This window comes from Canis lupus, chromosome 20 (genome assembly GCF_003254725.2).
Source record: "Canis lupus dingo isolate Sandy chromosome 20, ASM325472v2, whole genome shotgun sequence".
Taxonomy (NCBI): Eukaryota; Metazoa; Chordata; class Mammalia; order Carnivora; family Canidae; genus Canis; species Canis lupus.
Genome location: NC_064262.1, coordinates 3,170,256 through 3,182,527, shown reverse-complemented (window position 1 = coordinate 3,182,527; position 12,272 = coordinate 3,170,256). Strand labels below are relative to the sequence as shown.

At 50.7% G+C, this 12,272-nt stretch overlaps 1 protein-coding gene across 6 annotated transcripts in view; it reads right to left on the bottom strand.

Annotated features, from left to right (window-relative positions):
• The window catches only part of RAB43 (RAB43, member RAS oncogene family), a 36,194-nt gene extending 27,839 nt beyond the window's left edge, over positions 1–8,355 (bottom strand). Inside the window, exon 1 of one of the 6 annotated variants that reach the window (XM_049097648.1) lies at positions 8,039–8,355. In XM_049097648.1, coding sequence (XP_048953605.1) covers positions 8,039–8,228 — 190 coding nt within the window. In that variant the 5' untranslated portion in view covers positions 8,229–8,355. Of the gene's footprint in view, positions 1–7,000; positions 7,250–7,298; positions 7,512–8,024 lie in introns of those variants that run through there. The other 5 variants (XM_035702479.2, XM_025448445.3, XM_025448459.3 and 2 more) reach the window with 5 other exon arrangements.
• Positions 8,356–12,272: the final 3,917 nt, after the last annotated feature.

Sequence of the window (12,272 nt, the reverse complement as noted above, 5' to 3'; positions counted from 1 at the left end):
CGTGGGACTCGATCCCGGGTCCCCAGGATTATGCCCTGGGCTGAAGGCAGCGCCAAACCGTTGAGCCACCCAGGCTGCCCTACCCTTGTGATTTCAATAATAAAACAGATTTTTTCTATATATTTCAAAGGATTTTCATGTTTTTATAAAACTGATCTTTCTCCATGTAATTATCTATAATGTAAACATGGCAGATATTCACAATTTGTAGCTAGCAAACTGAAGTTTATTCTGACAGCTATGACCCATTCTTTTCATCACGAAATCACCCATTATTTATATACCCATGAAAGAGCTAAAATCCAAGAATAAAAAACAAGTTAAATCAAGAAAAAAATTGAAGTTTTTCACTGGAAAATGTAAACAGATTTTTAAAAAATTTTTTTTAGATTTTTATTTATTTATTTGAGAAACAGAGCATGTGAGCAGGAGGCAGAAGGAGAGGGAAGGAGAGAATCTCAAGCAGACTCCACACTGAGTATGGACCCCAACAACTTGGGGCTCAATCTCATGACCCCAAGATCATGACCTGTGCCAAAATCAAGAGTTGGAAGCTTAACTGAATAAGCCACCCAGGCATTTCAGAATATTTTTAATTTTAAAAATACCTAATATTTGGGCAGCCCCGGTGGCGCAGTGGTTTAGCGCCACCTGCAGCCCAGGGTGTGATCCTGGAGACCCAGGATCGAGTCCCACATCAGGCTCCTTGCATGGAGCCTGCTTCTCCCTCTGCCTGTGTCTCTGCGCCTCTCTCTCTCTCTCTCTCTCTCTCTCTCTCTGTGTGTTTCTCATGAATAAATAAATAAATAAATCTTTTAAAAAAAATACCTAATTTTTACCCTTCTCAGGCATCAAAATGCCAGGAGTGGGAATTACCTGACTTGAAATTGTAAGACTTATTTTTTTCAGTGAGTGATGGAATTCTTCAGTGATGAAATGGTCCCACACCACCAGCATCAGCTAACCTAACCTACCCATGAGCCATGAGCTGGAAGCCAACCTTTTAGGCCTCTCATATCAAGCAAGATGAACAGCATCCTCTTAAAAGCAGTCGCCTCAAGAGGTGACACATTCCAATGACCTGTCCCTGCCCAACACACACTGCAATTGCTGTCAGGGCCCTCAGGCAAGCACCCCTGGCACCAGAATTGTGGCTTTATAGGTAAGACCTCAATTTGGACCAAAGAACAGAAGAACCGCTACCTCTATGGAATGCTCTCAAATACACCCCAGAAAGACCTGCCAGAAGGAAGAGCTGTAGGTCCCAAAGAATGTGATTAAGGATCGTCAACAGCTGATCAAACATTTGGGAAATGCGCACACAATTTCTCAAGGAGACTACTTTGAAAGAGGCAGCGCTCATGGACACATTAGGTTCTAGGTCACTACTGTTTACAAATCAGCCACATTACTCCTTATCACGCTCCAGATTTGGGACAGTGTCACCTCAAACACTGATGAACAGGTGCAAAAACCTCGAAGAACCCACAATGCTAACACACCTCATCTAGGACTAAGTTCCTCTTTTCCCAGCACAAGAAAGGGAAGCTTATAAGACAAAGGAGTACAAGTAAGATCAGAGGAGTCCATGTGTGTCACGGTATATAGATATGGGAGCTATTAATGAGAAATGGTCCTTGGGACGCCTGGGTGGCTCAGTGGTTGAGCATCTGCCTTCGGCTCAGGGCATGACCCTGAGGTCCTGGGATGGAGCCCCACATTGGGCTCCCTGCATGGAGCCAGCTTCTCCCTCTGCCTGTGTCTCTGCCTCTCTCTGTGTGTCTCTCATGAATAAATGAATAAAATCTTTAAAAAAAAAAGAAGAGAGAATTGATCCTTGCTGATTAATTTATCACAGCAGGTTGGAGAGATCCTCTCTCTAACAGCACTTGCTCAAGTTCTGTTGCAACATGTTCAAGAGAACAGCATTTTGTAAGCCATTCTAAAGATGGGTTTTTTCTTTTGTACACACTAGCCATACGCACCAATTCACCCAATTCATCTGAATTAATCAGGATTTGTTTGTTTAACAAGCACCTGGCATTAAGATGCTGTTATCGTACTGCTAATCAAAACACACAAAAAAGTAAAATGCAAGTGATCTATGACAGCCCAGATATTAAACTCATCCCAAACCTTTCCATGCATATGTGGTGCTTGTGCGTGTTCTCCCAGTGGAAGAGGGCATAGCACAGCCGTGAGGGTAAGCACCAGACCAGGAGCCTGAAGGATAAGTTCTTTTCAGATCTGCCACCCACAAGCCTTGATGTTTTGCTCTGTAAGATGGAGATCCTTCTCATCCCCATGAGCAAATCCTATGTGGGTAGGTGAGACAGGGATTCCTTCTGTAGCTCACTGATAGAGTAACAGGTCAGTGAAGTGACTTGCACAAGGTCAGCTGAGCACCCAGGCCGAGAAGCCAAGCTTCTGGACTCCTCAAGCCACACTTTCTCTCTCTCAGGTGATTGCCGCACCAATGACGGCCCCCTGTTTACTGATGATCTGCAATGGGCCAGGTCCCTAAAGCTAAGAGGTTTGCAAGTGAAGCAGATCAAAAGTGGTGACGTCACATGCCCAGAACACTAGAAGGCAAAGCCAAGATTTAAAGGTGGTGCCGCGGTGGGGGTCTAACACTGGCCCTCCTTCCACTGTCTCTCCATGAAATGTGCTATCCCAGGACTGTCAGAAACCTCGGGAGGCAAGGTTTATCTTGCAACGGGGATGGCCATCATTGGCCTCAAGAACAGATTTCTTCAGACAACCAGCATGACCCAGAACTTCTTTCTTATTTAACAGTCCTTTTGCTCTTTCTGATCAAAACTGAAAAAGTCAAACCAATATGATCCAAATCAGAAAAGCACCCGATCCAAAGAGCAAAATCAGACCTCTGATTGGACGCCCAGAGGATGTAAACTCGAAAAAGAAGACGGTTCTTATTTCCCTGCCCCTGCCCCCTCTTTTGGAAGTGCCAGGAGCAGCTACAAAAACAAAGGTGACTTGCAGGGCCCAGGGCAGCTAGAGAGCCAAGGCCCAAGGGCATAAACCTTACCTCTGTGAAGGAGAGATACGGCAACATCCCAACAAGGGGAGAGTGAACCCGATAGAGAGCTGAATAAAGGGGATACAATTCGACAAGACTAACTTGTGTGTGTGGACTTGAGGCCTGTGTCCCCAGTGATCTGCAAAACGAGTTTACATAACAGGCCTTTGTGCTGCCCCAGATAAGACAGAGTAGAAGAGCTCTCAGAGTGTTTTAAGGATTTAGAACCAGCTAAGATTCCTGGGGGACACTGAGGATGAGGATGGCAGGGAGGAAGCAAAGGGTAGGGGAGAGGGGAGTTAAGACATCACCTGTCTGATCTACAGAGGAGAATGGTAACAACAGCAGTAATAATTTAAGTCCTCATATTTGTAATTCCTGGCCTTATTCGCAATAGCACTTTCAGGATAGACCAGAATCCAGTAACACTGACTGCCTCTTCTTAGAGGGCACTGTAGGGTTGGGAGACAAAGGTGGAAGGGAGGTTTTTGGGTTTGTTTTTTTTGTGTGCCCTTGAAATTTCGAAATTCTGGACCATGTAGATGGATTATCTATTCAAAAATATATAAAGGGAATTTTTACACTATTTTAACCATGTCTAGAGTTTTCCAACAATCCTAAGAAGCAGGCAAAGATCATTAGTTCCAACTCACAGATGAGGAAGCCATGGGCTCTAAGAAAGAAAAAGGAGGGACACCTGGGTGGCTCAGCAGCTGGGCGTCTGCCTTTGGCTCAGGTCATGATCCTGGAGTCCTAGGATTGAGTCCCACATTGGGCTCCCTGCATGAAGCCTGCTTTTCCCTCTGCCCGTGTCTGCCTCTCCCTCTCTGTCTTTCATGAATAAATAAATAAATAAAATCTTTAAGAAAAAAAGGAATTGGCCACAGTTGTGGTAGAGTTGGAAGTAAGACTCAGACCTTCACGCTCCTTTTAAAAAAAAAAAAAAAAATTTTTTTTAAAGAGACCCAGGCAGAGGGAGAAGCAGGTTCCCTGCGGGGAGTCTGATGGGGGACTTGATCCCAGGACCCTGGGATCACGACTTGAGCCGAAGGCAGGCGCAAAACCACTGAGCCACCCTGCTGCCCCTGACCTTCATACTCCTAAGCCAGTGTTCTCTTTTGGAAACTCCACAGTTTGAAAGATGCAACCCCACATAGCTAGAGCTGCGTGAATCCACATGGGGAAGGGCACAGGAACCCAGCACCCCATACAGAACTCTACTAACCAGCACAGCGGGCTATGTGAGCTGTTCAGGGCTGGCTAGATGTTCTGGCAGTGGAAAAACATCCTGAAACTCGTGAAGGCTTCAACTCTTACTACTGAAAAATCTATAAAATGCCCAAGTCCACACTGTTTCTCAAGCGTGGTGGCTGCAACCACATTTTTTTACTAGATTCATTAACTTGCAGACTCTCAAGAGTCATCACTATGAACTCAGAGAGACTCAGACGGGTGGTCAAGTGTAAAAATGAGCACTGGGCTTACGACCCAGGCAGACCCTGAGTTCAAGTCCCAGTTTTACCATTGACTTGTGTGTGGCCTTCTGCATGCTAGTTACTTCATTTATTTTGGCCTCAGCTTCCCCCCTATTAATAAGAATCAACTCGCAGACATGTACCCCACACCACGCATCTAACACTGTTGTAGGTGCGGGGACTCGCAGGCCCACAAAGGAGAATGGATCCCTGCACTTTCAAGGAGCTGACAGGCCTTGTACAGGAGGAGACTGTCACATGAGGTCATTTTAAGTCCTGATAAGTGCTATGAACTTATCCCTGACCTTACCCTGTAATGGAACAGAAGGTCCAGAAGGGCAGGGAAGGCGTCTCTCTGAAAAGGAGGCATTTGCAGTGGGAGCCAAATGATGAGGCAGCAGGGGGATGTAGGGACACAGTATGACAAGCAAGGGGATAAAGAGCCCAAGGCAGGCCTGTCTGAAGGAGAGAGAAGGCCAGTGAGGCCAGAAAGCACTCAGTGAGGGGCAGAGGGAAGGAGCTAAACCAGCCAAGGCAGACAGGGGCCCACCTCTTCAGGTGAGCAGTCTGGATGTCATTCTGGTTGCAACGGGAAGTGACTATAGAAATAAAAAGGTTTAATTAGATCTGTAAAGTTGCAACTTCTTAATTTTTTTAGCAGTCAAATGAAAACAAGTGGAACCTCAATACCAAACTGGATACAAGTAGTTTTGCTCTGTCTAGGTGAGAAGCTAGTTAAGGCCCTTCCCACCTTGTGGCCTCTTGGCTTTCCCAGCTCCCACCCCCCACCCCTCAGGGGATACCCCCACACCCTGGAGCTCAGAGGAGCTGGAAAAACACCAGGTGATCTATGTCTGGGTGCTTCAAGGTCTAACAAAAAAGTACAGGGAGGAGGTTTGGGATATGACACCGGATGCCTGCTGGACCCCAGGCAGCCTCTGGAAAGGTTTTAAATTAAATCCCTGATGTGGGCACACTTTCTGCAGGAACAATAACAATAAAATCTGGTTCATCAAAGGTTCCAGTTAAAATCACACTGCTGAAGCTATAGGGACAGAAAACAGATCAGTGATTGCCAGGGGTTGGGGTGAAGGGAGCACACTGACACAAAGGGACACGAGGGAACTTTCTGTGTTGCTGGAAGTATTCTATACTGTGATTGTGGAGGTGATTATGGGGCTGTATACGTTTCGTCAAAATTCACACAACAGTACACCAAAAGTGGGTGAAGTTAAAGGAGTGTAAGTTAAACTTTCATGAACCTGATGTTTATGAAGACACCTCTGAGGAAAGCAAAAGTGACTTGCTCCTGCTGAGTCAGTAGAGCCCCCAAACTGCCCCTTGAAGGACTGTCCCCCACCCACTGCTGCTCAGTTTCAATTCAATGCCTCTTTAGCACCCTGGGCCTCAGGTTTCTCTGACTACAAAATGAAGACGTAGATAATCGCCAAAAATTCTTCCACTCCAATCAGATTCTAAGAAGCAGTCTGGCACAGGGGAAAGACCTCAACCCTATAGAGTCAGAAAAACTGGAAGAAAAATGCCCAGCTCTGTCAGTTACTTGCTGTGGGTGCCAGAGCCACCCTGTCCTATGCCAGACGGGGTTAGTAAGAACACATCTGTAAATCAGCTGTCACACAACAGACTCTCAAAAGGGGAAGCCATTATGTGGAGGGGTTTTACCATCCCTTCAGTGTCCTGATCCCAATCCCACCCAGCTGTGTCCTAAGAACAATGTGGAGGTGCCCATAAGGAAAAGAAATCGTGAACTGCCTGCCCTGTGTTGCATAACCCATGCTCGAGTACACAGTACACCCTGGGCTCCACTGGGGCACAGGCTGTTATCTCGCCAGGTAAACAGGAACACCCTGCCCCCTCCTTGACCACCGTCAGCACCCAGCCGCCACAAACACACGGGTGCAAGAGAAGACCGGCCCACAGCTTGCAGAAGCAGCCACTGCTATTTATGCCTATATTTTAGGCACTCCACTTTCCCTGTGGCTGCTGGCATCATCACAGGGCACAAAGTCATCCACAGACACACTCCACCCATCCTCCAGCCCTTCCCTCGCCACCTGTTCCAAAGGGGTGGTCCCAAATAATGACTCAAAGCTGCCTGCCACACCTTGCTCCTATCTTTCTATCCTAAGGAAACCAAAAGAAGCATACAGAAACCCAAAATATTATTAAAACAAAACAAATAAACCCTTCAGGCAGGGAGTTTCTGCTTCCCCTGGCACATCAACCCTAGAGGCACTGTGGCCGCGTAAAGTTTGTTGGCGTACTGTTTCTCCATGGAGGGACAGGAGTAGGCAACACCCAGAAATTATCCCAATTTTGCAGAAACAAAGAGCTAAAGACCGTGCAAAAGCCAAGCATGAGCACGGCTACAGCAGCCCAGGGACCCAAAGCATCACATCTCCAGGGACTCCAATACCTGGCTCAACTTCTAGAAAACACAGAGATAACAGGAGATAACACTTGCCCTGTGCTGCCCCTGCTCAGTGCTCTCAGGAGCTGTCCTGCAGATACGTGAACTCAAAACCATGAAAGAATGGAAAAGATTTCTGCACAGCTCAGTTGAGTAAAGATATTGAGCAAAAACAATGCTCCGTCCTGGCCACGGTCTCCGGACTCTTATGAGGGAGGGCTGGTGGCCAGGTTAAGAGACTCTGATTCATTAATCATAAATATTATTCATCAAACCATTGCCAGGACATGGTGGCAACTACATCCTGCTGTTTCTATTCAGAGCCGTTGCAAAGGTCGGTCCTCTCCCCCACCTTCCGGTATCTGCGAACTCTCCGGTTTCTATCAAACTCCAGCTGGGGGAGGGGACCCAGCGCCGGCCCTCGTCGAGTGAAGTTCCACCGCCAAGTCCACAAAGAGGCTGCGGGGAGGCGTGGCCAGGCCGGAAACTCTGACAAAAAGTTGGGCCCTCGGGTCCTAGGAGCAACTACTTCCTGATGCCCGCAGTCGCGGGAGGGGACGGTGCCTCTGCGGCCGGTTCCCCGCCAGGGCCGCCGCGCTGGGCGCTCGGAACGCGGCGGGAGGGGCAGGCAGGCCGCCCGGCGCCCTTCGGTCCCCGCACTCGGAGGCGCTCTGCTGCCTTCCACCGGCCGAGTTATTTTGGAGCAAGTGCCCGCGGCGGGGGGCTCGGGGGGCTCGGGGGGGTCGGGCCTGCTCCCCCGCAGGACCCCCGTGACCCCCAGCACACACACGCCCCCGAGGCCGGCGCCCGAGGACTGACCCGGACCCCGACCCCGACCCCGACCCCGACCCCGACCCCAAGCCCAGGCCTGCTCCCACAGGAGGAAGGGGACGCGGCAGCGGAAAGGATCTGCCAGAAAGCCGAGGGCCATCCGGGGCGCCCGCTGCGGCCCTGGGCTCCCGCAGCCCCCGCCCCGCGGAGGAAGCGCCTTCTGGGGGCGCCGGCGGACCGCGGGGCCCGTCGGAGCAGCCCGAGCGCCGGCCGCCCCCGCGCCGCGACTCCGGGCCGGGCCTCCCACCTTGACCCGCTTGCCCTGGATCTCCAGCGTCTTCATGGTGAAGTCGACGCCGATGGTGCTGCCCTGGCGCTCCGAGAAGGCGCCGGTCTTGAAGCGCTGCACCACGCACGTCTTGCCCACGCTCGCGTCGCCCACCAGCACCAGCTTGAACAGGAAATCGTACTGCTCGTCCGGGTCCCCCGGGCCCGGGCCTGGGCCCGCCATGGCCGCGCGGGAGCCGAAGGGCCGGCGCGCCACACGCCGAGAGCAGCCCGAGCGCGCCGAAGCCGCGGACCGCCTGGCGACGTGGAACCGCCGCAACACCTGAAGAAGGGGCGCCGCCGACTGCCGCCCCGGCCCCGCCCCGCCCGCCCGCCCCGCCCCGGCCCGGCCCCGGCCCCGCCCCCGCCCCCGCCGGCCTCCCGCCCCGCCCTCGGCCAGGGAGTCCGCGGGCCTCTGCTCGGCCCCCGGGCTCGCCTAGTTCCGCCGCCGCCCGCCCCGAGCCCCGCCGCGGCCAGGCCCCGCCCCCCGCGCCGCCCCGGCCCGACTCTACCACCCTCGGCACGTCGGGCCCGCCCCATCCCCGCGCCAGCCTCGGCGCTCCTCGGGACAGACTCCGCCCTCGGCCACACCCCGATCAGGCCCCGCCCCCAGCCCGGCTCCTGGCCCCGCCCCCAGCCCGGCTAGCGGCCCTCGGCCCGTCGACATCCGCTTCTCAGCCCCGCCCCTAAGCCCGCCCACAACCCGACTCGGCTCGCAGCCCCGCCCCCAGCGCTCGCCACGCCCCCATCGCCTGCGGGCCAGGCTGCGGGCCAGGCTGCGGGCCCTGAGCAGTCAGGAGCAGGCTCAAGGGAGTGGTGGTCTCTGGGCCTGCAGGCCTGGGGGCCTATTAACCCAGCCAATGTACCCAGAACGGCCATGGCTCCTCTAGAATGGATCCGTCAGGAAGGGGACAACAATGCGGCGTCCCTTCTGCAGGGCCGATAATGCAGCATCCCTCTAACAGAGGATGGGGATAGGTGATAGCATCTTCCCACACGGAAGGGAAAGGCACAAGGGCCCACTACCAGGAATGAGAAGGGCTTCAGTGAGGCCAGAAATCAAGCTGGCTACAAACTAGGGTGAAGACCAGAATCCCAGTGGGGAAAGAGACCTGAAGGCTGTGTGCTCAAAGTGACCCCCCCCCCCCCCTTTCAGGACTCTGGAGAGAGGGGAACTAGAGAGACCGTGTGGTGGATGGCTAGGCCAGAGGAGTTGAGAGATCACAACCCCCAAAGGCAGCCTAGTGATGGTTGAAGCAGCTGTCCAAATGGCTCAGGGTGGGCTGGCTGAGTTGGGGTTATAATGGGCCCAGTTGGGCGAACTGACCCAGCTAAACAGCACCAATGACTGGCCTGAGCAGAGGAACATGGATAGGTTTGTGGGGAGTTCTGTGGAAGGGCAGACGAGCTCCTGCCAAGATAGCCCATTAACCAAGGGTCCTTGGAAAAATGAAACCCAAATGTCTATAAAGGAGCTTAGGATAGAGACACCTGGGTGGCTCAGTGGTTGAGCATATCTGCCTTTGGCTCAGATCATGACCCCGGGGATCCTGGGATGGAGTCCTACATCAGGGTCCCCGTGGGGAGCCTGCTTCTCCCTAGGTCTCTGCCTCTATGTCTCTCATGAATAAATAAATAAAATCTTTTTAAAAATCAAAAGGAGGGATCTCTGGGTGGTGCAGCGGTTTGGTGCCTGCCTTTGGCCCAGGGCGCGATCCTGGAGACCCGGGATCAAATCCCACATCAGGCTCCCGGTGCATGGAGCCTGCTTCTCCCTTTGCCTGTGTCTCTGCCTCTCTCTCTGTGTGTGTGTGTGACTGTCATAAATAAATTAAAAAAATAAAAAATAAAAATAAAAAAATAAAAATCAAAAGGAAAAAAAAGCTTAAAATAGATCAGATGGGACCTATCCCCACAAGGGGCTTTGAGAATACTTCCACCCCTCTTCAGAATCCAATTCTTCTTGGTTCAATAAATTTGATTAATGCTACTATGGTTCAGGTACTGTTCAAGGCCCTTGGAACACATCAGTGAAAAAGCAGACAAAAATCCATACCCTCTCCAGCAGAAAAAGGAAGAGGGCTTTCCCGTGGCTTAAGAAGACCACAAAGGGCAAGTCCACCAGGACCAATAGTACCCTAAGGATCCCTGACCACCTATACCAGCCAAATGGGGAAGAGACTGGATGAGGAAGCAAAGACAGACCCATGGAGAAGATGCAGGAGCAATCTATTCTGGAACAGTGTCAACTGTTCTCCCATGGGAAATACCCAATCGTGCCAGGCAGGGACCCCCAGAGTGCCATGGAAAAGCAATTCTGGAAGCCCAGCTTTATAACATCAGACTGTGGTGTCAGGAAATAGCCTCCCATTCCGAGATAGAAGGACATGGGATGGGAGGCATCCACATGCTGCAGTTGGCTCTGGGGCATGTCTCAGAGTTCATAACCTTTTCTCAAAGTCCAGAAAAAAAACATCTGTCCTAGCTCAGAGTGGCTACTCACAGCCACTGGTGGAGAGAGGGAAGGAAAAGGTGAGCCCAGGGGCCAGGATGAGCCACGACTCAACTACTGGAAACATGGGAAGAGGAAGGAAAAGTGTAGACATTTGCAGGGCGAGGAGGAGAGGTAGCTGAATAACTGAAATGGCCTTTACATTTGCCTTGCCTGGAATTGACTTAGGGTCGGGTGGAGGTGCGTTTGTCTGCCTATGGATTTTGCCAGAAAAGTCCAGCTACCACTTATCTTTGTAGGGTGATGGAAATGTTCTAAAACTAGACTGTCGGGTGCCTGGGTGGCTCAGTCGGTTAAGTGTCTGCCTTGGGCTCAGGTCATAATCTTAGGGTCCTGGGATTGAGTCTCCAGTCTGCCTCTCCTTCTCCCTCTGCCCCTCCCCCCACTCACTCATCCCCTCTCTCTCTCTCTCTCAAATAAAAATCTTTAAAATAAAATAAAACTAGATGGTCATGAGGGCTACAGGACTCAAGGAATTTATAAAATCCTTAAATTGTACACTTACAATGGGTGGAATTGATGGTACATAAATTACACCTCGATAAAACTGTTAAAAAATATCTTTATTTTCTTTCTTTTGGTGGTAAGTTTATGCTCATTTGAAACAGTAATTCAAATTCAAAAATGCTTATGAGGGGATCCCTGAGTGGCTCTGCTGTTCAGAGCCTGCCTGCAGCCCAGGGCATGATCCTGGAGTCCCTGGATCCCATGTCAGGCTCCCTGCATGGGGCCTGCTTCTCCCTCTGTCTGTGTCTCCGCCTCTCTCTCTCTGTGTGTCTCTCATGAATAAATAAATAAAATCTTTTAAAAATATGTTTATGATATCTCATGTAATACCCCAGATTTATAATGCATATCTCAAATTTTTAAAAATGTATCAAGAATTTAACATTCTTGGGGCACCTGGGTGGCTCAGTCAGTTATGCAGCTGGGTGACTTAGGTCATGATCTGGGGGTCCTGGGATTGAGCCCTGTGTTGGGCTCCCTGCTCAGCAGAGTCGGCTTCTTCCTCTCCCTCTCCTCACCCCCTACTCATGCTTGCTCTCTTACTCTCTCTCTCAAATAAATAAATAAAATCTTAAAAAAAAAATTTTAACATTCTTAAAGCTAGTGGAGGGTGGGCTGAGTTTTAACTGTGTTTATGCTGTTGTCACATGGGGGCATAACATCCTTAATAGATAAACTGAGGGATCTGCCATAACCCCAATGATCTGTGGATCAGAACTCCTCCAAGTGTTTAAGGGACAAAAGCCATCTTTCTTCTCCTTTCTTGGCTCCTCCCTCCATTCTTTCTTCCTTTCTTCCTCCATCTTTATTCTTTCCAATGGTCACCATGATTAAAATATACAGCCTCTAACCATGTGTCATCTGAGTTTTATTTGGCAGCACCTAGACTTAGTGCTAAAAATGTGCCCCCATCAGATATGAAGGTGAGAAAACACTGTAAAGAAGTGAAGACCAGACATCAACCATGATACCCTCCATTCTTAACATAGAAAAGTGCTTGCTACACAATATTAGAATATAATGAGAGCAGCAAGGAAACAAAGCTATCTTGCCACAGTTGTAGGCTGATCCTGGCTGAGGACTAGGAAGGCTCCCTCCCAGGGGCCAGCCCTCAGCCCACCTGGAGGCCAAAGAAATGCCAGCCATCCAACTCTCTCTCCCCTCCCAGAACCCCAAAATGTCATAAACACGGGTCAAATGAACCCTAGC